Source organism: Lissotriton vulgaris, chromosome 1_1 (assembly GCF_964263255.1).
Source record: "Lissotriton vulgaris chromosome 1_1, aLisVul1.2, whole genome shotgun sequence".
NCBI lineage: Eukaryota > Metazoa > Chordata > Amphibia > Caudata > Salamandridae > Lissotriton > Lissotriton vulgaris.
The window spans coordinates 813,679,337-813,707,220 of NC_141685.1; the positions used below are offsets into that span (position 1 = coordinate 813,679,337).

The following is a 27,884-nucleotide window of genomic DNA, read 5'->3' on the forward strand; positions in this document are numbered from 1 at the left end:
ATGTTGCAAGTGAAAGGATTCCCAAGTTCTGATTGGACAAAGGAGGAGGTTAAGTCATCACACCACCTAAAGTTGAGACTTTCTCAGGCTTAATATTCATTTTCGAACCCACCCCTTACATTCTATTTCCCATGGCATATGTTTTACAGAGGACGATGGAGTATACAGCAGTTTAATACAATTGTTGCGAATTCAGGTACAAGTCAGCTTCTTCAGCTAGGTTGGAGTTCAGGTTCCCAGGAGAATCTTGGCTGTGGCTGCTGCCAGCTGGCTGAGTTCCACTGCTGCATGGCTTTCTTTTCCCCCATCATGTGACTGGGACCATACGAGCTTCCAAAATGGAGTAGCGCCTCCCAGGCCCCAAAGAATACGATACATGAAAAGCAAGCGAAAACAATTTAGAAACACAGAATAAAAGATTACACTGTATACCATGAAATGGCTATACTATAACCCTTACTTAATAATAACTATTGCATTAGGGTAAGTGCAGAACAAACAGCTTTGCAAAAGCGGCAATGCAAGCTCGTTGCATGTGAGAACATAAAGCAGCCATCTTTAAGTGCATTGCGCATGAGCAACAAATTCCCACCAGAACTGCAAGTACGTCACATCACATGGGTATGACCGACGCATGCGCAGACTAAATTCCCGCAAAGCAGCGGCCATTTTAAACTCAAGCGTATTACGTTTTAGAAAACACATAAGCAAGTGTCTCTGGGACACCCCGTGTAGTGTAAAATGTGCAATGTTGGTAACACAAACAGGTTGATTTAGTCTATTAAGGTTATTTGAGGTTCTTGATACAAGCAAGTCGCTTAACGTGCAAACACTTGCTCCATCAATCCCCTCTTTGATGATATTTACTATCATCACTATTAATGGAACCAGATGCCAACTTTTCACATTTCACCCAATTCAATTTCTTCAAACTTTTTGTTCAGCCTTTTTTTCTGCATCCTTGTTTGGATGATAATTTTTCATTTTCTTATAGATCTGATTATTCAGCTCTTCTAATTCATGTTCATCAACATTCCGTTTCATTCCTCTCCTATTCACAGCATACTTCTTTTTGTGTTTTTTCGACATTTACAGCAAATTACTATAATTAGCACAATTAAACCTATTCCTGCTATTGGCATCCAGTATTTTACTCATAAGACTTTTACCTAGGTTAGAAAACCAATTACCCACAGAGGAGATACCATCAGTTAGTCTCTTCCAGGCACTGTCAACCTCCAGTGGTTTGAGCTCTTTTTCCAAATATGTTTCTCACATATTTCTTAATTTCAACACTTTTGTCAGGAATGTAAATGCAACAATGTTACGCTTTCAACATTCTACAGACTCCGCCCTCTTTTGCTAATAAAGTGTCAAGAGCAAGTCTATTCTGTAAAACCATAGATCTGATCGCAACCATTTCGGTGTTGACCATCAGGAAACCTGCAGCTGTGTCAGTTGATAACCGATCTACTACTGTAGACAATTTGCAAATTCTGTGCGTATTCAGAGTCACTCCCTCTGCAGGTATCAATGCACTAAATATATCACCTAATATTTCTCCTACACTTTCTCTTTTACTACGCACTAATCCATTAGTGTTTTCATTGCTTCCAGCGGCTTCATTCACATGGTATATTTTTGGGAAGACAATTCCAAAATAACAGCTTCCATACCAGTGATCTGGCAATTTGAAATAAGCCTTCTTTCCACATATATAATAAATTCCGGGAAACACAGGTTCTGACCCATTTTTAAAACCCCAACCTCCAATTACCTTGTAATTGTGTTCGCATTCAGTGGAACCAATGAATATGTTATTATAATAACTAGTCTTTTCTCTGTGAAGACAAAGTTTCCCCTTTTCCAAATCCAGCAACAAAGCCGGATTAGCTCCACCATTTGAGGTGCTTCCCATGTTTTCTGCCCACTTAGGAGTTTTCTGTCTTTTATCATTAGCTTTTCTTTAAAAACTTTCTCTTCTTTTCTCTGCCATATTTAGAAACATTTTCTCTTGTTCATGCAATGAACATGTTAAGTTATCTCTGTGCTTCACCTAAATCTATTGTACCTATGGTTAGAAAGTATTCTCCCATATAACGTGTTACATTACTCTCAGGATTCAGATTTCCACGTATAGGAAGTTCAGAAAATATCACGTCTGAGTTAGAGTAATAATACTGTAACGGTCCTCTTTTATAGAACAAACTAGCTAAAATACTACAGGAAATTCCATAGGTTAGTGGTAAATGATGATCGGTCACACCCTCAGCTACTGAAGTAGGTAGCTTCATAGACGTAACAGTCTTCTATTGCCATTGCTTCTACGTAGTGTACTAACAGGTTTGCAAATACATTTAAATGAGTTCTGTTCTTGATTCTGTGATAATGTAGTCCTTCCTCATCTGATGCATCTAAGTCCATTCCAGTTTGTCTACGGTTTGGTGCTTTCTCGTGTGTCTCTACTCTTTGTGGTGTATCTTTCGTTTGAATCTCTTCGGTTTCCTTTGTCACTGATTTAGTAGGGTACAAATTAGTATCTTTACTCATCATGTAAGGAATAGTTATGGTTAGTCCTATCCATAACATCAGTACTAATGCTATTCTACACAAACATACTTTGCAGCATGTTTTACAACAAATGCGTCTAGGTCTTCCATTCACAGTGGAATCAGACATCTTGGCTCAAAAGAAGTTTTTCAACCCCTCTTTGTAACTTTGCACAGGTTGCTTACACAGGCAACGTTCAGGTTGGTTCCTCTTCTTCGGTAGTCTGGTCCGCAATCAGTTCTTCATCACTTTCATCACTTAGAAGAAGATTTTCAAATTACTCCAACACCAGATAAGTCCATTCAGGACTCTGATACTTGTTATTTAGTCTTTTTATTCGGGCACTTCTTCTCTTAGGCTTTGCTCCAGACTGGTCAGCTTTGCTGGAGTCTTGATTTTCCTGCTCAAGTTTTTCGTCCATAGTTTTTAGTCTCAGTCTCAGTCTTTTGACAAATCTTGGTTCTCTATTCTTTTTCTTGAATCTTTTAACTGGCACTGTAATTTGGCTTTCTTCAAATGCTCTTTTATTTTCGTTCAGTTGTGGTATATCTGCTTCAACGTCTTCTTCGTCCCTTTCTGTCTGACTAGTTCCAGGTCTTATTTCGGTTTCTTCTGCCTGGTTACTAAACTGGCCTTGTTCAGGTGTATGCTGAATTTGACTTTTAGTTGTTTCAACTTCTATTTCCTGAACGCATTCGTCTAGCTCTATCTGATCCTGTTCAAGCACTTCGAACTTTTGATCTTCTTCCGCTTCAACTTCCGGCCTATTTTCTGTCAGGAGTTTTTGGAGGTGTGTCGATAACCTGCTCCGTCCCTACCTGGCCTTCCTCATCATCTGATTTGACATGGATTTCGATAATCTGATTATATCCTTCTATTCCTGTCTCGTCCTCACTATCCCACTCTCTAAGTAGGTTTGTCTTCTGGTTCCTATTGGGTCGAGTGTCAGGTCGATTACTGGGACTCAATCATCTTGACTGGTGCTCGGTTGTTCTTCTTCAGCTCCTTCAGGACCAACGTCTGGAGACCCCTCAGCTGCACAACCTTCAGCCTCAGTTTCTTCTTCGTCTTCGGTCACCTTTTTCGTATGGCTGGCATGGATCCACGTGGCACACCCCCGACACTTCACCGCTGTTGTGGTAACAAGAATCACTTGTCTTTTCTTTCCCCACTTCGGTGCAAGGCAACTCTTCCGAGTGTGTTTCTTTATTACAACCCAATCACCAGGGTTCAAATCATGTGCTGGAGTTGCTGGCCTGGCGATGGCGTCTTCCCCAATCTGGTGAGAGATAGAACGCAATTGGTCACCCAGTTGCTTGAAATGTTTATCAGTTTGTGTCCTGGCACCCATGCTTGCCGCATGACTCTTCCCATCAGAATTTCGTGGGGGCTCAGGCCTGTCTTCCGATCCGGAATACTTCTGAGTCCCATCAAGACAAGAGGCAAAGCGTCTATCCATGCCATTCCAGTAGATTCACACATTTCTCCCAATCTTGACTTGATAGTGCCATCCATTTAGTTGTTGTACCACTCCTGAAGCCTCTGGGCGATATGCACAGTGTAGTTTTTGTGTAATTTTGAATGCTTCACAGATTTGGCCTATTTTATTCGGAAAAAGTCCACCTCTGTCTGTGACTGGAAAACCGTACCTAGGTATCAGTTCCCTCAGTAACAATTTAGCTACAGTGATGCTATCGTTTTTTCTTGCAGAATAAGCTTCTACCCATTTTGAAAATAGGCAAACCATGACGAGGACGTTCTTCATTCCTCGACATGGGGGGTAACTGAATAAAGTCAATTTGTAATCTTATAAAAGGACCTTCTGCTTTTCCAATTTTACCTGGTAAAACTACTGTTTTCTTTCCAAGATTGAATTGTTGACATACCAAGCACCTCTGGCAGAGTGCCTCTGCTATGTTTCTGATTTTTGAATTGAACCATGTCTGTCTAAAGACACAGACCATTGCATCTCTTCCTAAATGTGCATCTCCATGTATCAATCTAGCCATAGGAGCAAGCAAGCTGTCTGGCAGCACAGGCATATCATCAATGGAAACAATGACGCCATCCTCATTCCTTCGCTGACAACCAAATTTTCTCCACCTTTTCTTTTGGTCCTGCTGCATTCTGCAAATCTCTCAGTTCTTCCCATGTTTGTACATTTTCAAACATCATAAGTTGGCAGCTGTTTCCGCCTCCCCCCAATTTAGTAATGATTGATATTCTATGTTTTGCACAATGTTGGGCCAGTTGGTCAGCATATCGATTACCTGCTGTCACATCGTCGTCGCCAGATTGGTGAGCAGCACACTTGACCACTGTCAATTCTTTAGGTAACTGGATTGCTTCCTGTAGTTCTTGCATAAAATTTCCGTTTCTGATAGGAATACCCGAAGAAGTCAGGAACTCTCTTTGCAGCCACAATTGGCCGAAGTCATGCACAACCCCATAACCATACTAGCTATCAGTGTATATGGTTATTCTCTTGCTTTTCCCAAATTTACAGGCTTTTGCCAATGCAACCAATTCGGCTACTTGTACAGACTTCACTCCATACAAATAAGATGCTTCTACTGGACCTTCTAATGTGCACACGGCATAGGCAGCGCTTAGGCCTCCATCCGCATGTCTTAGACATGAGCCATCTACAAACAGCTCAAAATCTTCAACAGTCAGGGGCATTTCCTTGATGTCTGGGCGTAGTTTTGTACTAAACTCAGGTCAGGTCAAGGCAATCGTGCTCGACCTTTCCCTTTACTTCTGCCATGAGTGAGTTTGGTAATAGGGTAGCTGGATTCGGTATGTTAATTCGAGTAATGGTTACATTTGCTGCACCCACTAGAATTCTCTCATACTTAGTCAGCCGACTAGGTGTGAGATAATGTGTTTTAGTTCTGGTCAGTAAGATTACAACTGCATGTGGAACATACACAGTTACAGGATGTCCCATAATGATGGATTGACTCTGTTCAAGACTCATGCAAGTTGCAGCTACTGCTTTCAGGCATCCAGGTAATCCAGCAGCCACTGGATCTAACGTAGCTGAAAAATATGCCACTGGACGTCTAGTCAAACCTTGCATTTGAGTTAGGGCTGAAAGTGCACAATTGTCTCGTGTGTCACAAAACAGTGCAAACTCTTTCGAGTAATCAGGTATTCCTAATGCAGGAGCTGTACACAGATATTCTCGTAACTTTGTAAAAGCTAACATGCTTTCATCATCCCACTCCACTGGGTCTTTTGCTCCTTTCTTTGTCATTTTAATTAATGGTTTTGCTAGGACTGCAAATCCCACAATCCACTGCCTACAGTATCCTACAACTCCAAGGAACATTCTGATTTCCTTCTGAGTATTTGGTATTTCCATGTTTCGAATTATTCTAATCCTTTCTGTGGTAACCTTCCTGATACCTCTCTATCTGGTGTCCCAGATATTTTACTGAGGAGGTGCAGAACTGTAATTTATCAGGTGATACTTTGTCCTCCTTCACCTAAATGGTTCAGTAGGGCAATGGTATCAACAACAGTCTTTCCGACATTTAGACGCCACCAAGAGGTCGTCTATGTATTGGACCTGGACTGATTCTCTAGGTAAAACCAAAGATTCAAGGCATTTTTTCAGAATCTGATTAAAGATCGAAGGACTCTCTGTGTACCCTTGAGGGACACGATTCCAGACATTAACATGACTGTCTAATTCAAATGAGAAAGAAATTTGCTGTCTGGATGCAATGGAATTGAAAAGAATGCGTGACATAGGTCAATGACGGTAAACCATCCAGCATTCCATGGAATTTGATACAAAATCACTGCAGGGTTTGGTACAATAGGACAACAAGGAACAACAATTGTGTTAACCATGCGCAGGTCCTGTACGACCCAGTACTTCCCACTAGGTTTCTTGATTCCAATTATGGGCGAATTACAAGGACTGCTCATCACTTCTTGTATAATGTTTGCTTTTAACAATCTTTTTATTTCAGTGGCAACCCCTGCTTTTACTTCTGCACTCATTCTATACTGTTTAGTATTCGGGTAAACTGCATCTCCTTTTATGGAGATTTTAATTGGGTCAACATTTGCCATTAATCCTACATCTTTTCCAGTAAAATCCCATGTCTCTGGTTTCACTGTCTGTTGGAGTTATTCAGGTAAATCTTGTATTGTCAGTCTTTTGATTTCTGAGTCGGGTCTTATTAACATTAATTTTTAAATTCCGTCTTCATCTGGGGTCTGAATTTCAACGCCTTTTGGTGTGCAAAAGATGATGCAGTTCATTTTGCACAGCAAGTCTCGTCCTAGTATCTATGCATTTCTTTGAAATTCCCTATTTTAATCTCCATGGGTTTTGTAACTGGGGTACTAATTAATTGATTAGAATCGCCCACTACTTGATTGATTCTCCCGAGAGGGGTAGGTTTGGAACGTCTGCTGTTCTCACAGTAGAACGGGTAGCACCAGTGTCCAACAGAAAGGTGACATCATTTCCTTCAACCTTTCCTTCAATATACGTCCCTGACTAGTCCACCAGCAAGGAGGCGCCAAGCAGGCACTCCTCGTCCTCCCCCCTCAGGCATCGTCAGAAAGGTTCATCACAGAGGAATGTATCATTCAACAGAAATTGCGAAGTTGCTGCATTTCTATCCTCCCTTCTTTCCAATACCTCTGCTTCCTCACTCTGCTGTGCTTTGTTTTTATAGTTTGGCCTAGGTGCACGAGGCAACTGATTCTGTTTTACCTGTAGCTGTGTCTTTCGTGGTCCCTCATTCTGCACCTGTGGATTTAAATCATTAATTTGGAAATGAGCATTCTGCACAGCCTTACACTCATCCCTCCAGTGCCCTATCTTTCCGCACCCGTGACTGGGAACTTCTTACTGGCCTCTTCTCTACTAATTTTTACTCTGGGCTTTCCTCCACCCCCAGAGCCTTGATTCTGGGTATTATTCATTTTACTTGTTGTTCTTGGTGCTCTGCTAATTTTACTTGTGCCCACATAACTTTTTCTTTTAATTCTTTTTGTTTATTTTCCAGCTCATCTTCACAATATTTGGCATACTTCAGGACTTCATCAATAGGTTTGGCTTGCCAACAGATTTTATTGTCTTTGATCCACTGAGAAATCTCAGGTCTTAACCCGAACACGAATCGATAAATGAAGTGGGTCATGTCCTTCATTTCAATGTTATCTAACCCACTGTATGTTTTGAACACCTGTAACAGTCGTTCATAGTATGAATGCACAGTTTCCTCTCTATTCTGGGTAGTTCTATCTATGTGGGTCCAATCTGTCTCCTTTGCAGGCACCTTTCCTTTCAGGTACAATATTACCTGGTCATACTTCCTCATCACCTCCGCTGAAGGAGCTCCTGTCTTTGCGTCTCTGGCATATTCTTCACTTGGCCAATCAACAGCAATTTTACATTCTGTCCACAAATCTACGGGAACTACAATGTCAAAGAACCCATCTAGACCTTTCAGGAGGTATTTTTGAACTTTAACAAATCTCTCAACCTGTCTGTACCATTCTACAGGTTTCTCTCGTAATTTTGGGAAACATTCGTAAATGACACAATATCTTGTCTGGACCATGGGACATGTACATATCCTCCACCTGGCACTTCTCGCATAGGATACGATGTTTCTGCCTTGTCCACTTCTTTTAGGACATATCCAGAAGTCACTTGTCTGGATCTACTGTCTTCCTTTTTCTTTGCCCACCTGGTTTTCCATTTTTCTAAGTCTCCCCATTTCTGTAACCGAGTCAATAATTCTTTTATCTGAACCTTTTTCCCTGACACGTTCATGTTTTCTAAGTTTTTGTCAGAAAATTCAGCTCTGTAGGGCTTTTGCAACACTTTTGATCTGCTAACGTCTATTCCCATGTTAGCTGCTGTGTCCATTAGTTTCTCATGGAACACTCTGGTGTTTCTGGTAATACTTTTGCAAATGAATAGTAACTCTTCCTCACTAAGGGTGTTCAGCCTGTCTAGTCCCACGTTCCCAACCATCAGTTCTTCCAATTCTATTCTCAATTTGTAAATATCTAATGGTTTTGGCTGAAGATTTTTTTTCTCTAGTTCTCGGGTCCATCGATCTATTTCTTCCGGAGTCACTACTGTGGCACTTCTAGTACCTGAAGATGACTCTATCTGGACTTCTCTTGCACCCATCTGAGTGTTCATTCGTAGTGAATTGCCTCCTGGTTCCCTTATGGGCAAATCCATTAGGGAAATTACAGACTCTCATTCACTTGCCTGGTCATCTACTATCAAGGGCTCTTTTCTTGGCTGAAACACAGCTGGAGTAATAACTGGAGTCTTTGGACTAGCCTGTTTATCCCCGTATAGAGTAACAACTGGGCCAATAGTTACTGGAATTGTCAAAGCCTCAGGACTTGTATTTAACTGGGATATTCTCTTGATAAGTTCAGTTCTCTGTTTAACTAGAGCTTCTCTTTCTCGATCCTGTAAGACCTTTTCCATGGAGGTTTAATGTACTACTTGTGGAATCAATGGAGGGTAAAGATTCGGTGCAGTCGGATTTGTCATACTTGGTCCCTCACCACAGGACGACCTATAATATGGAACAGTCAGTTCGGACGTGCTCGACCCCTCATTACCGCTAGGCCTATAACCTGGACCAGTCGGATCGGATGCACTTGCCCTTCTATTACAGGGAGGCCTAAAGAATGGATTTTTCGTACTCCGGGACCTAGACTCATCATTATATGGTGGTGGATTTTCCATTAATAAATCCTCCAGGTATTCATCCTCCGAATCACCAGCAGTCATTAAGTGTCTGGTTTTCTCTGTCCTTTTACTTCCTACAGGTTCGTCTACAGTAAGTACTGGAACAGTCCTTCTATCATCTTGTTATGTCTCCACTGCTTCATTTTTTTCTCTTTTGCCTCTCCATGCATTTTCAGATACCATTTGCTTATTCCTTTGTCAATTCTAGGTCTATCTCGCTCAAAGGCCTCCATTTCCCATTTTTCCAAATCCTCCTATTGCGTCAATCTTGGTCTGGGATGAAAATCATTCATTCGAGTCCTCAAATTAAACAAAATTCTACCATTAAAGGTACATCTAAAGGGAATGCTAATATTCCGTCATCTTTGGTATATTCCACCCAATTTTCCAACCATACACAGGTATGATACCCTCTGTCAAATAACATAAATGATGCGGGAGTATTAGGTGGTGGAATGATTATTCCCTCTCTAGTTTTGATGGGTTTATCCTTCTTGAAGTAATTTTTAACTTTGTCTACAAGAGTCATTTTTCTCTTGCTTCCGTACATGTTGTAAGGTCTGCCTTTTAACATCTGGTCTTTACCAAAACCTCAGTATTTCGGATCAGGTAAAAATTCTGGGTACCACATATACTTCGTAAACCTAGTTCGTGCATTAATTACGTACTCCTGTTTACTATATTCTTCCAATTCTAGCGTGTCTTTTAAATTTCAACAACCAATCCACTCTGGTGTTTCGAATCATTTCGACTAATGGGTGCGCGGCCTTTTCGTGAGACGCGTTCTCACGCTCCCGCACTCACCCCTCCTTTACAATACCAGCTCCGTTACACACCCACTGTTTCAACCAATACCAGGGCGGCACAGAGTGATGTAAACGCAGCTCCGCGACTGACTCCTTCCTTCACAAGGTAACGGAAACTTGATTTATTTCTTAAAGTGCAAGTGCTCTATTTTATTTACGACGTATAACATTTGCCACTGTACTCTAGTGTCTAGTAAGGAAAGATTTGTTTCACTGCAAGTAAACCTCTTCTGTCTACTTTTCATATACTGCGGATAGATCCCTTCTGCCTATCCTTCACACAAGCATTGGAGAACCTGCTACTTCTTTGACTCATCCACTCTTTTCAGGATATATACCAAGTCTAAAGTTTCACTAGCGAACTCTTTTGCTATCACTCAAGCCCTGACTAACCTACTACTCCTTCCATGGGCCCCTTACTAGGCTATATCACAATTGAAGTTTCGTTGGCTAACTCGTTGCTATCATTTATTTAACTATTCATACGGAAAACCCTAATTAGCGCTTCCAGTTCTGCCTAACCATGCACTCATTTTCCTCGAGCCACTGACCTCACCACGAGGTGGAATCTTCTCATCACCCGCTATTCTGCCCCCGGGGATTCCAGACAACATATAACAATCACTAAAAAGTTGTTAATACAAAAAAATCAATATCACAGCATTTCATAAAACATTTAAAAAAAACATTTCATAACATTTAAAAGCAATTTTATATTCGATCGATACTTTTAGCAGCAATAAAATTTTAGCAGCAATTTTATTTTACACAGTTATCAGCAAGTAACTTATCTACCTATCTTAACTAGTCCTAACCATATCTCTGCTACCAGAAAATTGATCGAGCGCGCAGGTCACCCGACTAACTTTGTTTACCAGAAATGCACACTTGGGCCCATAAACATTTCCACTATATCTTAATCCGGTAACCTACACACTACTATCAGTAATTCAGTTTTCCTTTCGGTTTTATTCCCGTGTACCTGACTTACCAATCCTCGAAGCAGGTACCAAAGATCACAATGGATCAAGGAGCTAGCTGTGGAGTAAGTAGACAACACAATACCATATACAATTTGAATAATGTTTGATACTCCTTATAATGACCACAGACTCAAAGAGTTTTAAACACCTTTATCTAATCATCATCATATGCCATGAGCCTCAAATTTACACAGATCAAACTGTCTATAACTAGAATTAGAAATATCGTATAGCTATGAATGAGGGTAAGAATCATTTCAAAATCGAAAATAATGGGGAGGGAAAAAATAAGGAACTCGCTATTTTAGATCAACAGACTTTCACAACTTCACTAAAGGCGGGTAAAGAAAGGGAACATACAAATCAAAGGAGACTTTCGAAATTCACTAACAGTTCAAAGGAAACGAAACTTAGCAATTAGACTTATTCAGATGTGCTTATTATCTAAAGGGAGGGTAAGAATGGAACAACTATATATGCAAAACGATTTAGCATTTGACTAAAGGTAGGAAGAAAAGTGGAACATGCTAATAGTAAATATGCATAAAAAATCTTATTCATAGAAAGACTGGGGGAGAAAAGGAACGTATGCAATTATGCTTTATTCGGGACGTTAGGAAGGAAAGTTTAGATAACAGACACCCATATAGATTATATTTACCTGGGATAGATTGAAGACTAACCCTGGCCACGGGTCAGTTTGGAAAGACGGGAAAGGACCCTCAAGGACTTAGGTTCCCAGTAGGCGAACAGGTACAGCTCATGAACAGTCAGGACAGGATGACCCCAGGATTTGGATCAGGACCGGGTTCACCAAAGGGTACGACCAACACCTGCAGCTTCGGTTGCTACGCCTGCGCTACTCCTTCTCTGCAAGGAATCTGCCAGTAACCCCGATTGGGTTCTCGAATCTCCCAGCAAAGTGCTTCGCCAGCACTTAAAGTTTCCCAAACCCCAACTGAGTCTGTGGAAAATACAGACAGAGTGCTCCGCAGCTCTCTGTATCAATCACCTATAGAGTTCGTTGGGTCAGTGACAGGTCAGCTATTCGGACAAGTCGGACATTTTCTCTAGCTAAACCTAGGCTAGTTATACTGTTTTTTGGGTCGGTGTACCACCCCCCAATGTTGCAAGTGAAAGGATTCCCAAGTTCTGATTGGACAAAGGAGGAGGTTAAGTCATCACACCACCAACATTTTAGACTTTCTCAGGCTTAATATTCATTTTCAACCCCCCCCCCCCCCCTTACATTCTATTTCCCATGGCATATGTTTTACAGAGGACAATGGGATATACAGCAGTTTAATACAATTGTTGCGAATTCAGGTACAAGTCAGCTTCTTCAGCTAGGTTGGAGTTCAGGTTCCCAGGAGAATCTTGGCTGTGGCTGCTGCCAGCTGGCTGAGTTCCACTGATGCATGGCCTTCTTTTCCCCCATCATGTGACTGGGACCATACGAACTTCCAAAATGGAGTAGCGCCTCCCAGGCCCCAAAGAATACGATACATGAAAAGCAAGCGAAAACAATTTAGAAACACAGAATAAAAGATTACACTGTAGACCATAAAATGGCTATACTATACCCCTTACTTACTAATAACTATTGCATTAGGGTAAGTGCAGAACAAACAGCTTTGCAAAAGCGGCAATGCAAGCTCGTTGCATGTGAGAACATAAAGCAGCCATCTTTAAGTGCATTGCGCATGAGCAACAAATTCCCACCAGAACTGCAAGTACGTCACATCACATGGGTATGACCGACGCATGCGCAGACTTAATTCCCGCAAAGCAGCGGCCATTTTAAAGGCAAGCGTATTACGTTTTAGAAAACACATAGGCAAGCGTCTCTGGGACACCCCGTGTAGTGTAAAATGTGCAATATTAGTAACACAAACAGGTTGATTTGAGTCTATTACGGTTATTTGAGGTTCTTGATACAAGCAAGTCGCTTAGCGTGCGAATACTTGCTCCATCACGATGACCTCACATAGTGGAATTTTTTTTAACCCCCTTGTACTTATCAGTACTAATCATGTAAACTTTTTGCCGTGACGTACTACTCCGTAGTGTAATGTGATGTGCATTTCTCTTTTTATAAAATCTTCACTGTCCTAAACTCATACCAACACAGTTTCACTACCCATACACTAAACGAAGCATGGCATGCAGCAATAGACATCATGCGATGACTTGAGTTGGAGAAGTTTATACTACAGCTCCCGAAATGCATCATACACTATGGGTACTGATTTTAGACATTGAGGGCTGTCAATGAACATAGATGTGAAAATCACATAAGACTACAATCCCCAGCCTTCCATTTCTCGTGACATTCGCGAGTCGCATGATTCTTCACGGCAACAAATGCACACTATTGAAAAGTCTATTTGACCCGAGTCTGGCCAACATCCAAGACGTGCAGTGAGCCAAGTTAGGTGTAAAAGGAGGGGTAAAATGTAGAGGACAAAATATCGACTTTCACAAATATTGAGTCAAAAATATTGTGACCTGGAAATATCGTCAGCAAGAATATCGGTTTCAAAGGTAATAATGATTTTTAAAATAACCGGGATATTATTAAAGTTTAAAAAAATAGAATTTGTTTTAATTTAGTTTTTTAATTCTTTATTTTGGTGTATATTTTAAATGTACATGAGGTAATTTTTTGTATAATTTGTTTTTTATGTATTTCTGAATTTTTTATTAGTTATTACATTTAATTTAAATGTTATGTTATGTTTAGTACCGTAGCAGGTTGTGAGTTTTTAGGGGCACAGGGCGGGAACTAATTCAATTATAATAAATTAGTTATACATTTTTAATTAATATTTATTTAATGACTGTTGATAGTGAATTTTAAAAAATGATTTAAATTGTATGGGTGGGTTGTGCCCTTTATAGGGGTATACTGTGGAAAGTAATTTAATTATACTTACTAATTAATTGTTAATATTAATTATTCATTTAACCATTTTGATTGTGTAAATTTGTTTTTTAAATTTTAGGTGTGGGTTGTGGTGTTTAGAGAGGTACAGGGTGGCAAGTAATTTAATTCCAAGTATTTAATATTTAATATTTTTATTTAACCATTATTCAATGCATAATTAAATGTTATGTAATTTAATTTTTTGTAACTTACATTTTGTGTGGGCTTGGGTTTTGTTGGGGTATATGGTTGGAAGTAAATTACATTTTAATTTGGTTATAATTAATAGTTTAATTGATATTAATTATTACGTTTAACATTTATTCTGTTAATTGTGTAATATATTAAATTTCCGGAGTGTATATTTTGTGGGGGTACATTGTGGAATGTAAATTAAAATGTGTATTGATAATTTTGATGTTTGGTAATTGTGCAAATTGTTTTTTAATGTTAAGTTTTAGGTGTTTGTAAGTTTTGTTGGGGTATATGGTGGGAAGGAACTAAAAGAAAATTCATTTTTTTGTACGTTTTATAATAAAAAAAAGTACGTACATTTTTGGGGGTATTTACTCTTTAATGTTTTTAAATAGTTAACATTATATGCATTTTACATATTTTATATATGAAATATACTTTATTTTATTAATTATTTATATTTTAATTTAGTTTTCCCAAATGTTTTGTTTTCCAGAGAATGTGTTTGTTTCTATCTAATGTAGTACTAACAGTAGGAATATAAATATTTTTTTTCTTATGCAATCCAACAGTGTCCCTGCTGTTGCACTGACTGGATTGGGAATAGTACATTTTACTCCTCTGCAAACTAATATTTTCTCTACTGTTGCATTGACTGTAGTGTTACTTCTAAGTGTTACACCTCCTAAATTCGAAATTTTTCTACTTTTTATAAGTTGTTGTGAGAAGCACATGTATTAATTAAAAAAAATAGTTTCTTCTATATTTAGATTAATGTATTTGGTAATTTACAATTATAATAGTGTTAAATTATTTTTAGTAAATTCGAAAATTTTATTTAGTTTTTTTTATTTGTAATTGAAATTGCCTGTGTTTGAAATATTTTGTTGTGTATTTATTTTTTATATTGCATTTAAGAGGTTTTCAAATATAATTTAACAATATAAATTTAAGGATGTTTTTAAATTAGCTGTGTGTATGTATTAATATGGTTTAAAAAAAATAACCATAATTATATTTTTAAAAAGATATATATATATATATATATATATATATATATATATATATATATTAAAAAAAAATATGTATATATATATATATATATATATATATATATATATATATATATAATATTATGTTTGTATACCAATAGTGTTACTATTAATGTTTATTATTTCAATTGATATATATTTGGAAATCGATATTTTGGACAACTATATTATTGCAATCGATATATTTTTGTTCGATATTTTTGTACTTTCAGTTATAAAGATAGAGAGTCGATATTCTAAACATCTGTATTTTTAACTTGATATTTTGTCACTGAACCGTAAAGGGATGATGATTTCCAATGACTAAGAGCAGGGGTCTTTTTGAGCAAGCTATATGTGACTGCAGGGATCGCCTTTCCCCACTGCCTTATGAAGCCTTACTAAAAAATAGGACATGTAGGTCATAGAAGCATTTTTATCAACCATTTGTGTGCATGCTATACACGGTTTGTCCATTTATTTTGCCTTACTGTGTCTGCTTTTAAATATATGGTCCCGTGCAGGGCGAATTCTTTCGGCGTGGTGGAGAGGTGGCCTAACATTTGCATGCCTTGTTCCACATGTTAAGCATGTTGTGCGGGACAAAGGATACCCCTTAACGGGTACATAACGGGATTTCCTTTTTCTAATCTAGAGACCATAAAGAGCAAAAGGTTCATTAGGGTCTCTATGTTGCATGCATGCTTCATGTTGCGTGCATGCTTCATGTTTGTTCTATTTAACTAGTCCAGAATGGTAGGGATTCTACATCGTTTTTGGTCCTGTGGAAAGCTTCTGTCCCTTGGTGGCATAAATAAAGGCTGAAACATGTCGAACCACTGATTTAATGGGTTGTTGTGCCCCCAAAACATCTGGTTGTTTTCATCTCAGCCAAAGGACCTCCATAGTAAAAAAAGAGTTGGGATCTGGAAGGCAATTTTAATTCACATGCTAAATCCCTTATTTTTAGCTAAAGAGCTCAGCTTACAATTGCGTCAAGCCACCCACTCTCACTTTGTGTAGTGGGTGAGTATCTGATGATGAAGCTTGCCACAGATTGTACCTTCTGGGTGTAAGACTACCTTCTTCACACACCACTCATCCTGCAGTTTTAGCTGCTGTCTCACCCACTACCACCTGATGTCTAATTTAGCTCTTGAAGAGCTAGGATAACTACTCTCACCGTTGGTCTACCTTTCCCCTTGTTCCTAATTGGTCCATGGCATTGATGGGATTTTTCATTGCTCCTGAACTGTCTTCATTGCTGGCTTTATCCCTTGGGGTGAAGAAAGAAAACTGCTTTAAATATCAGATTGCAAGTATAGACCATGCATTTAACAAAGCAATAGAGACATATGACATACCGTATTTTCCGGCGTATAAGACGACTTTTTAACCTCTTAAAATGTTCTCCAAAGTCAGGGGTCGTCTTATAGGCCGGGTACCAAATTTTTAGGAGTGGAAGCAACGCTCCACCGACTTTGAATATGGAGAAAAAATCAAGTAGAACGAAGTCAGCACCCACGAGCCCTCCAATATGGCCTCTGGGCTCTTGCTTCACACTCCCTGTGCCGTAGGGCCCTGCTACTGATCCCCCTTATATTGTGCTTACAGTACAGTATGTGAGTCATACTACAATTCCCTCTAGCTGTACTTTATTTACCGGAAGCAATGTTATATAGCGCAGACTTTACCCGAAGAGCGCTTCACAACAGTCCAGTAATGATACACGAGGCGAAAATTACAACAAAACAAACTACAAAAGCAAACTTTAAGTTAAGTTACGGTACATGAATAAAATAATGTACAGTCTCTTACGGTCTCGTAGTGCCGATGGGAGCAGGCTCTCACGGGGCATTTCGGTATTTTCGAACTGCGTATTCAGTGTAGAGCTACAGCGGGCACATGCGCTGATCTGGCGTCTCTCTCTCCTTCCGATGTGGCCATAAATCTCACGTTCGTCGGAAGGAGAGGAGCGTTAGTACCGTACGTCATCTCCTCAGTTCATGGGCATAGAAAGGGGACTGTAGAAAGTTCCCGCCGGCAATACAGTACTGCGCTGGAAGTGGGGGTAGTCTTATACGGCGAGTATAGCATGAAACCTACATTTTATCCAGAAAAGTAGGGGGTCGTCTTATACGCTGGGTCGTCCTATACGCTGGAAAATACGGTAGTTAATTAACTGACCAAGACCTTCCTGGTTGAAAGGCATTGCAATGTGCTGTCCATGATTGGAAAGAAAAGTGAACTTGGTCTGAAGCAGCGTTCCATCCCTGATAGATTGATACTCCCACGGGATACTAAGGAGTTCTACTTCTTGCAGCCCTTAAAAAGCCAAACTCAGAAAAGTCTGGCATAAAATGCACAAAGTGTTGTACAGTTTGGTAACCTTTTTGTGAACAGAGCCAGGAGTCTAAATTAAACAAATAAAATGTTGGACAATCTGTCGAGACTAAAATATTTGATTTTAGACAGACTGATGCCCAAGTCGGGCCTCTGTTTTAAAATTCAGAAACAAATTCCACTCCTCTAATATATCTTTTGAAATTACGTTTGCCACTTTGTAAACATGAAGATTCTGCACCAAACGACGTGCTCTTTTTTTTATTGCAGAACGTCAAGAGGAGAAACTAAAGAACAATAACCGGGACCTGTCCATGGTAAGAAACCCTTGCAGAGCACAAGACTTATTATGTTTATTTAAATGTGAACCATGCCCGACTGCAGGGTATTGTTCGCTCCTGACCTACCGTTGTGTTGAAAATTCTGCAGAACTTCAGCATTTGTCTGTTACACTGCTGCTGGTGTACAACAGAAGCATCTTGGTAGCGGTTCTTACCACCGTTTCATGCAGTGTAGGTGATCTTGCAAAATTCGACTCTTCTGACACCACTAGTAGATGAGCAGCTTTGGACAGTTGTTTTCACGAGTTGATCACAAAGCTACATTTTGTAGCTTAGACTGTGCTTTTGTTCACTTTGTCATTGTGACAGCCGTACAGGCAAAACTCAGTTTTGTTTGGCCTTTTCGGGCATGACCCAAATTGTCTGGATTTGTTATCTGTTAATTTACCACAGTTTCATAGCAAGATTGGTCAGATCAGCAGCTTGGAGACCCCATTCCTTAACCAACTGTTGTGTGCGAGATTGTCCTTTATTTTTATAATCTGAAAGTTTTAGCTAATTCTCACATCTTTCCAGGCATTGTACTATTTCTGGTGCTGAACATCCCTCCGCGCTTTTGGGCTTTTTGTTCTACATTGTACATAGCAGTCCTAGTCTGTCCCAGGTGTGCTGTACCTGGTTAAGAGAACCTCCTATCATTCGAGATTTGTTCTGTGCCTGGTGCTGAGCCTTTTCTATTGTCTTGATTTTGTGCTCCAATGGGTGCTGAGCTGTCCTCCAGACTCTGTACTTCATCTTGTGGTGAGCAACTCCTGCCTATCTCAAGCGTTGTGTAGAGTCCAATGCTGAATATCTCCCTGCCCTTGCAGATACCGTGGGAATGCTGCTGCTGAAATGATTATCTGCGGTGTGTTTCTGCATTGTACTGCTCTTGGTGCTAAGCATCCTCTTTCCCTGACAGACATTGTACTAACTTGGTTTCTGAGAATTCTGTGTCCTTCCAGGTTATCGGCTTCTCTCGGAGCTGGACATTTCTCATCTTTCCCATGCCACACGGAATACTGAGTGTCTCATATCCCTTCTTTCCCTCACAGTCATTGTAGTCCTGCTTGTGCTGAGTATCTTCTGTCTATCCCTGGCATTGCACTGCTTTTGTTCATGGTGATCTCCTGTCTGCCATGGCATCATTATATTCGTTTTCCTTAGTAGCTCCGTTCCTCCTACTGAATGTCATTAGATTTTAGGATGATGGATCGCAGAGTCTGTCTTCCTTCCCCACCCAGATCTCACAGTGGTGACAGATGTGTCACTCCTGGGTTTCGGCAGACATCTGGGAGAGGTGGAGATCACAGGACTCTGGTGGGAGGGGTTGAGAGTTGGCATCTTCTATAATGTGGATACTTTGAACCTCCTTACCCTGAACAGCTAAAGGAAGGCTTTACTGACAAATTTCCTGTTTGTAGTTGACCTGCACTTGGCTGGAATAGGTGCTCGGTCTAGGTTTTAAACTATAACCCTTTTAGTTAGGGCATCACATCTGCAGATGATGCAGGTTTAGCCATCTCATCCCTAACCTGTAGACATTGAACAGCATCACCCACATTGGAGACCTGGTGCTACTGCCAAGTGATGGTTTGTTGGTGGTTTGATCTCCTGTTCAATCAGTTCCTAGTCTACCATTAGTGTATACCATGTACTTTATTGAGCAACATCAAAATGGAGCAACATGTGTTGACACCAGTTGCGTACGATTTGTCGGCTAACTCTCCCACTGTCTGAGAATTTAGCATGACCGCTACATGAGTCTGATAGTTTTCTATTTGCCTGCATTCAGTTTTTCTTGCAGAAGTTTCAAAGTTAATTGCAAGCTTTTTTCCACTGTAGGTCCGAATGAAGTCCATGTTTGCTATTGGATTCTGCTTCACGGCCTTGATGGGCATGTTCAACTCCATGTAAGTGAAGATGGCCTTTTGTGTCTTCTCCATCTGACACGTGTTGTAACACTCACAAACTTTGCATCTATTGTTGGCATGTTGCAGTCTGAGCCTTCGGTAGTTAATGAGGTTTGACCTGTGATTTTATCTGTTGAGGTGAAAACTCTTCATCTTCTCCAGTGGCTCATGCTCACCTTCCTCTGCTTTTTATGTGTGGCCTTTTTTTCCTCTTTAGCTGTCTGCCAGTTTATTGTTTCCCTAAAATAAATCCTACATAATATGCATGCATAAAGTGGTTTTGATCAGAAAGGCTTCATCCTTTTGTATGTTACATTTTCATTCAGATTTTGCTTCCACCCACCACAGCATATTGCATTGGGCAATAGGTCTGCCCACATTACTCATTTGCTCACTTCACTTTGATATACTGCCCAAAGTTTGTGTGCATAGTTCGCACCAACCTAAAAGTAGATCCATTCTCTTCAGCTGCAAAGCTGGTTTAAAGTATGATTATTTTTTTAAATAGTATTCGCTCTTTATAATTAAATATAGACTATTTACTTATCCTGCACTCCTTTTTTTAATTTCATACTATAAAGTGTTAAAGTGATAATGTAATATTGTAGTATTCTGCGAATTGAGTGCTTTTTAAGCTGGTGATTTGTTCTAGTCTCCTTCTCAAATATTAATAAAATGCATACACAACTGAAAGGCCTGTTTAAAAATACAACCCTGGGTAAAACAGATGCATCAGTGAAAGGTTCTTAAATGTATTTTTATTTTATTGCAAGCATAAAGCGTGCTTGCTTAGGCAACAGCATATTTTGTTTTCCCCTTTTTATTTATTTTTGTGACCTATTCTTACAATAAAAAATAAATAAACAACCATTGCACCAACTTGCCACGTCAAAACTGTTGCCTCCAACTTACGATCGGCTGATGCAGAATCACTGTGCCTTATTTAGAGAGAAAGTCACGACTCTCTGGGCCAAGGAGACCAGAGAGCGGGTTTCGGTGCTAGAAATAGGCTGTGGTTGATAGTCCCGATACTTTCTGGTCCCCAAAAAGGACAGAGCCCTTCTTCCTATCCTCTACCTCGTGTCCCTCAACTACTTCCTCTCAAAAGTGGAAAAGAGAAGTTCAGGATGCTCACCCTAACTCAGGTTCTGTCTGCCCTGGACCCAGGAGACTGGATGGTAGCATTGGACTTGTAGGACACTTATTTCCATATTTCTCTCCTGCCTGTCCAGCGCCGCTGCCTACAGTTTATGGTGGGCCACGAGCACTTTCATTTTACTGCGTTCCCCTTCGACCTCACCAGTGCCCCTCAGTGTTTGACCAAGATGATGGCAGTGGTCATGGCTCATCTGTGGAGATCAGGGGTTCTAGTTTTCCCCTATCTTGATGACTGGCTGTTAGCGGGCTCGCCCCAGGCGGTTGATTCCCACCTCCAGACTACAGCAAGCTTCCTGCATTCGCTGGGGTTCACTATAAGCGTGCCAAAGTCATATCTGGCTCCTTCCCAAACACTCCCTTTCATCTGAGCTGTAATGGACACAGTGCAGTTTCGGGCCTACCCTTCCGAATGACGAGTCCAGGATATTCAGGCTACGATACCGATGTGTCAGCCTCTATACTGGATTTTGGTGAGATAGACTGAGGCTGCTGGGCCTCATTTCTTCCTGCATCCTGCTAGTGAATAATGCCAGATGGCACATGCAGGCTCTGCAGTGGGACCTGAAGTTCCAGTGGGCACTGCATCAAGGGAATCTCACTGACCTGTTCCAGTTCTCAGAGGGAACGGCGCAAGATCTGCAGTGATGGCTGACAAACCGCAAATGGGTCACAGAAAGAACCCTCTTCCTTCCCCACCCAGATCTCACAGTGGTGACAGATGTGTCACTCCTGGGTTTGGGCAGCCATCTGGGAGAGGTGGAGATCACAGGACTCTGGTCTCTGGCTGAAGCCGGGCTCCACATCAACCTGTTGGAGCTTCGTGTGATCCAATGGGCACTGAAAGCCTTCTTACCATCTCTCCAGGGAAGGCTGGTTCAGTTGATAATACTACTGTCATGTGGTACTGCAACAAACAAACAAACAAGGTGGGGTGGGGGTTGTGTACCCTCTGTCAGGAGGCCTTACATCTCTGGGCTTCGCTGGAACAACAGGGCATATCCCTGGCCAGTTCCCTGAACGCCAGGGAGGACTAACTCGGCTGTCGGTGCCTAGCGGATCACGAGTGGTGTCTCCATCCAGAGGTGGTGCAAGGACTCTTTCAGCGGTGGGGAGAACCTTGGTTAGAACTGTTTGCCTCTGAGGAGAACGCGCAATGTCAGCAGTTTCCAAAGTGGCTCTCGCTCAGCGACCCTTTTAGTTTAGAGTGGAGTTCAGGCCTCCTATATACCTTTCCACCCATACCACTCCTGTCCACAGTGCTCAAGAAGATCAGGAGCGACCAGGCTCAAGTCATTTTTGTGGGTCCTGTCTGGGTACGGAGAGTTTAGTATCCCAAGCTTCTGCAGATGAGCATCGATCCTCCGATCAGCCTGCTCCTTTGGGAGGATCTTCTGTCACAGCAGCAGGGGAGACTCCTCCAACCAACATGTCAACCCTCCGCCTCCTTGAGTGGAGATTGAGTAGATAGCATTTGACCTTCCTTCTGAAGTATGTGAAGTTACCTTGACAGCCAGGTGTCCCTCCACTAAGTTGATATACGCCTGCCGATGGCACAAATTTTGTAAATGTTGTACAGAACGGTCTATTGACCCATGTATGCCTCCCTTTCTGACATCCTTTTCATCCTGACTCTTGCCAAGCAGGGCTCTGCTCTGGACACTAAAGGGTTGCGTTTCAGCCCTTTCTGCCTTTCTATGGTTGCCTGACCAACCGTTACTATTCAAGTCGCCTATTGTAAATAGATTTCTGAAAGGGCTAACACATTGTTTTCCCCACTCACCATTTGTCATGCCCCAATGGGACCGTACCTTGGTCCTCACTTATTTAATGTGTGCACCTTTTGAGCCACTGCACAGTTGGCACCTGTGGCTGCTCACCATCAAGACAGCCTTTTTAGTGGCAATAACTTCTGCCAGGAGGGTGAGCGAGTTGCAGGCGTGGTCTCTTCTCAGCCTCCTTACCCGATTAGTCACAAGTGTAAAATAGCCAATGTAGTTGGACCAACTTCTTCAGCGACAATGGCAGTAAACCTTCTCACCTCGTATTTAACACCAGGCAAAGGGGGCATGATCTTACTTTAATCAATGCGTATGTCCATCCAAAAAGGAACACAAAGGCAGCAAAGGAACTTTGCAATTTTTTGGAGGTGTACATATGGGAAAAATCTACAACAGATCTATGCTTACTGGGGACTTTAACCTTAATCTTATGGCAACTTCATTAGATGAAGACATTCTATTGCAAAATTCTACTTGGGATATCTCTTTATAAGGGAAGCCGCGAATATTCACACAAACCAAAATAGGGAAACAGATATTAGAGGATCTCGTACATTTTAATATCAGAGCAATAAATGGAAGATTTTCCGGAGATAACCCAAGCTACAACACATTATTCAACAAAAATTAATACAATACTAGATTACACTTTCATTTCACTGCCTCTATTTCAACACATGATTTCATTTCAGATGGGTGATAAAGCTGACAGTGATCACCGTCCCCAAGAAATTGCGCTTAAAGTAAGCAAGCCCTAATTTGAGCAATCTTTGGCTCATAAAGAATCAGTTTATACCATCAATCTTAAAAGGATTAAGTTCGCAGCAGCGACCGACGTTACTATGCTGGAAAATGCAAAACAGCACTTTAATGCTAGAACCGGTTCAAGTGAAGTCGAGAAATGGGAGCAATTTACACCACCTATGGCAGCTTATGCTACAAGAACTAAGCCACAGGTCCAACCGTGCCATAGTAGCATCAAGTATGTCCCATGAGAATATAAAGAGAAGATTAGGCGCACAAAAAAATCAATTAATCAAACAATGAGACAACTTCAGCTTAATCCAACAGATACAGTGAAACTTGATCTATTACGGAAGCTAAAGGTAATGCTGAAAAAACAAAAATGGGAAGCCAACAGATCTGCGGAGGACAATCTTTGGGCAAAACTACACGCTGACAACAAACAGAGCAATAGTGCAAGATTTTGGAAAACCATAAACCAATTTACAAGATCTTTGCATGATGGAGTTTCCTCTAATATTACAGAAGAAGTATGGGCAAGCTACCTCAGGAACCACTTCAATCAAGATATGGATTCTATTAATTTGGAGACAAAAACTGATAATGCGACAAAAGGCATGATTAAAAATAAAGCACAGACAGTCCACCTGAGCACCGGCAACCCTGATGGTCATACATTAACAATAAATGACGGTCTGACGAGCATATGAAACATCATTAAGTGCCAAATTAGAAAAGGAAGGAGAGAGGGGGAGCCAGGCCCGAATGGAATTCCGCCCATCCTTTATAAACAAGAGCAGCAGCACTTGAACCACTGTTTTTGGAAATGAGCTGTTTTAACAGACTGCCTGGCTCCTGGAAGGGATCTATTATTTCTCCAATATTCAAGTTGGAGGACAAATCACTCCCACAGAATTATCGATTAGTTGGCCTTATGGACAATGAGGCAAAGTATTTTGCAGGTACACTCTTAGAGGAGCTGCAGGCCTGGGCCACAGAAAATTCTTAAATTCCAGCTAACCAGACTGGTTTTGCTAAATCTGTCGAAACCACCACAAATATACTAGCTATGGGAATGCTAATGGATAAGGCAAAATCAACTAAAATGCCCATTCATTTCTGCTTTATAGATTACAATGCTGCCTTTGACCATATACATCGGAACATCTTATGGTCTAAACTGAGCAACTGGGGGATACCAAGGTCTCTGTTAGACTTGCTGCTCAGCCTCCACACGGACACATGGGTCCAGATAAAGCTGGGTGATGGCTCACTACTGTCAAGGCGCATACTAACCAACAAAGGGCTCACACAGGGTTGTGTCTTAGCCCCCACATTATTCAACTTGTTTTTAGCTGATCTTATCCCGATATTAAATAGCTGTAACTCGCAACCTCCCAGGTTAGGTGGGCTGTCCTTACTGTGTCTCCTTTATGATGACAAAATAGTCCTAATCAGCCATACACAAGTAGGTCTGCAACATCTTGTGGGTCTGCAACATCTTGTGAACGCTACACAGGGTGATTCTGAAGCAAATGAACTGACCATAAATCTTGAGAAAACCCAGACAATGACGATCAGCAAAAACAGGAAAAAATAGTTTACCTGGTTTTGGGACAAAACGCATATAGAGGATACATCAGTATACAAATATCTAGGAGTGAACATCGATAAAGGGGGCCATTTCACTGTACAGAAAACCAGCATCAGAGGCAAAGGACTTGCTTTCGCAATCTCTCTAAAAACACTAAACAGTAAACTAACCAGCCCGTCGCTCCTACCTGTGGCTCAAGTTGTACGTGCCAAACTCCTGCCAACAATTGCTTATGGGTAGTGAAGCATCGAGAGGCAGAGATGCAAAAACTCTAGATAATACAGTCATAGCTGCATCCAGGATTATTCTTGGTTTACCCAAACATACTTAACCAGCTCAAATCAGGCTAAAGTTTGGCGTTCAGAAACAGTTCTTGGAAAGACAGGGGGCGTACATAACTACCTGGGACAAAGTGCGGAAATCCATCTAAGGAACTTTAAACGAATACCTATGGAAGGAGTTAAAGCAACACTCGGCCTCACCAGCTGCCAAGTACCTCAAAAGCAGTCTGGTGAATACTGGCTTAAACCAACTCTGGGATACTCCTACAAATCACTCCACGCTTAAAAAACTGGTTAGGAAGACAATTAAACATCTTTCATGGATTGAGGACAAGGCATCCCTCAGGAAAAGGTCACATGGCTGGATGACCTTGTGCTCGTATTTCACACCAGCACCACAGAACTACCTTGATTTGGGCTACGCTAAATCTACTAAAATTAGGTTTTTAAAGTACAGATTGGGCTTGCTACCTTGTATTCAGCATTTTACGCATTGGCTAAAGGATAAGGCTTACTTCTCCTGCCGCATATGCGGCTCTGCACCAGAGAATCTGCTGCATTTGCGATGTTCCTGCAATGAACTTTTGCAAAAACGAAAGCGTCTGTTAAAATGCCATTTCAATCAGCGTGGAATACGCTCACCAAGACCAGCATTTCTCGCCTGTTTTGCACCGAATGACCCACAGCTGAATTGTAGTTTGGTGAAGCTCATGAGGGTGGTGGAAAAGAAAATGCCAAAACCAGATTCATAATTTATCGTAACACAAACATCACTTTTAATTATGGACTTCTAAAAATATAAGTTTTAGAAATTATTTTAAAAAGATGCATATTATGGTATAATGTTTTTAACATTGTATGCAGATTTGCTTTTAAATGTTAATGTTTTGTATTGCAATGGTTTTATTAACTATGCTAATTAACTACTACTACAAACCCACTACTATTCCTTACCTGACAGTATTACCAGACAAACTAGTGCTCTGCACTAGGGCTTCTTTTTTGCCTAAAGTAGAGACCTCTTTCCACCTAGAGCAGTATGTCACCTTGCCAACCTTCTATGCTCCTTCAAACCCTTCTAAGAGAAGAAAGTCTCCACCATCTGGACCGAAAAAAGAGTGCAGTCGTTCTACCTTATCTGCACTAAAAGCGATGGGTGGATGACCAACTCTATGTTGGGTATGTTGGAGCAAAGAAGGGGCGTGCTGTGCAGAAGAGGACCATCTCCAAATTGGTTATCCTCTGTATTAGGATCTGACGTCAGCGCGCCATGGTGGTGTCTATATAGACGAGACTGATGTGTCGATGACGGAGACGGCGGCGTTTCTCAGACGCCACATATCGGCACGCAGTGATCCTGCTCAAAAAAAGATCTGTTGATCCAGTCCGACGCCTGGGGATTTCACTCCTTCATACATGTCTTTTGACGTTGATTTTGTCTAAATTTGATTTATGAAAGATGGTTTATTACCTTAAATGCTACTGACTTCTTGAGTCTAGTGTGTAAATCAAATCAGCACGTTATTTATTTAACATGCACATTACACTAGGATTGTTGACAGTAATGCAGTTTGCAAGGTAAATACAAACTTCATAGCCCCTTACAGATGAGCCTATCTCTGGAGGACTTTTAATAATGTTATAATTTACGTTTCCTTGGCGCATATAAAAAATCTGTAACCTAGTGTTGGAGATTTTTGATCCTGTAATATTTTTATTAGTGCATTGAAGCAGCCTCCTGACTTTTTGAGCCATAATGTATGTAATTTTAGAAAGAACATTTAAACAACAATTTCAAATGTTGTAAGTCACAGGCATCTCTTTCACACTTGAAGAAATAATGCAGCCTAGAACTCTGAGTGAAAACATTTGTGTTCAATGCTGTTTTATTGTCATTTCCACAACACATTGACTGCTTCAAATTAATTTCATGGCCACCGACCACCCCCCTCCACTTATCCTTAATACCCAAACGTTGTCCTAGTTTGCCCCATTCAGATCTCTCTGAAATCCACAGTACTCTCATTCCCTCCTGCCTACTGCTTTCATTACCCTGGGTCAGTTAGTAAAGTTCCCCTACCACCCTCATAAAATGAAGCTGTCTCTCTTAGTTGCATAATAGATATCAATATTAGGGTTCTCATAGTGTGTAGGACGTGCGACCTCCTAGGGCACTGCATGTCCTGAACCTTTTACCCACTTGGTCTCACAAGATGTCACCATATTTTCTGAACTCTCAATACCTTCCTTGAGCTGTTTTCATCATTTTTTCCATTCCTACTATCCACCGTCTCCTGTGAAAGGAAACTGTGAGCCCCATTGAATAAGAAGTGATTATTTTAAGCATAGAGGAGACATTTTCTCTCTTTCTGTTATAGAGGGGATAGATTGTGTCCGAGGGACTGTCCAACACAAGACATCCGGACATTATTTGCAAACTTGTCGCCTCTTCCACTCCCTATTGTATCTCTCCTCAGAAGGGTGTCGGACAAGGATATTGCCACAACAGGT

The 27,884-nt window shown here is 40.8% G+C and overlaps 1 protein-coding gene across 2 annotated transcripts in view; it reads left to right on the top strand.

Moving 5' to 3' along the window:
* The window catches only part of TMCO1 (transmembrane and coiled-coil domains 1), a 222,114-nt gene that overhangs the window by 47,935 nt on the left and 146,295 nt on the right, over positions 1-27,884 (top strand). For both annotated transcript variants that reach the window (XR_015308471.1, XM_086956986.1), the window contains exons 4-5: positions 17,856-17,902; positions 19,751-19,818. Coding sequence is in view for 1 of the 2 variants with exons in the window: in XM_086956986.1 (XP_086813112.1) it covers positions 17,856-17,902; positions 19,751-19,818 (115 nt within the window). In the remaining variant the exon portion in view is untranslated. The remainder of the gene's footprint in view (positions 1-17,855; positions 17,903-19,750; positions 19,819-27,884) is intronic.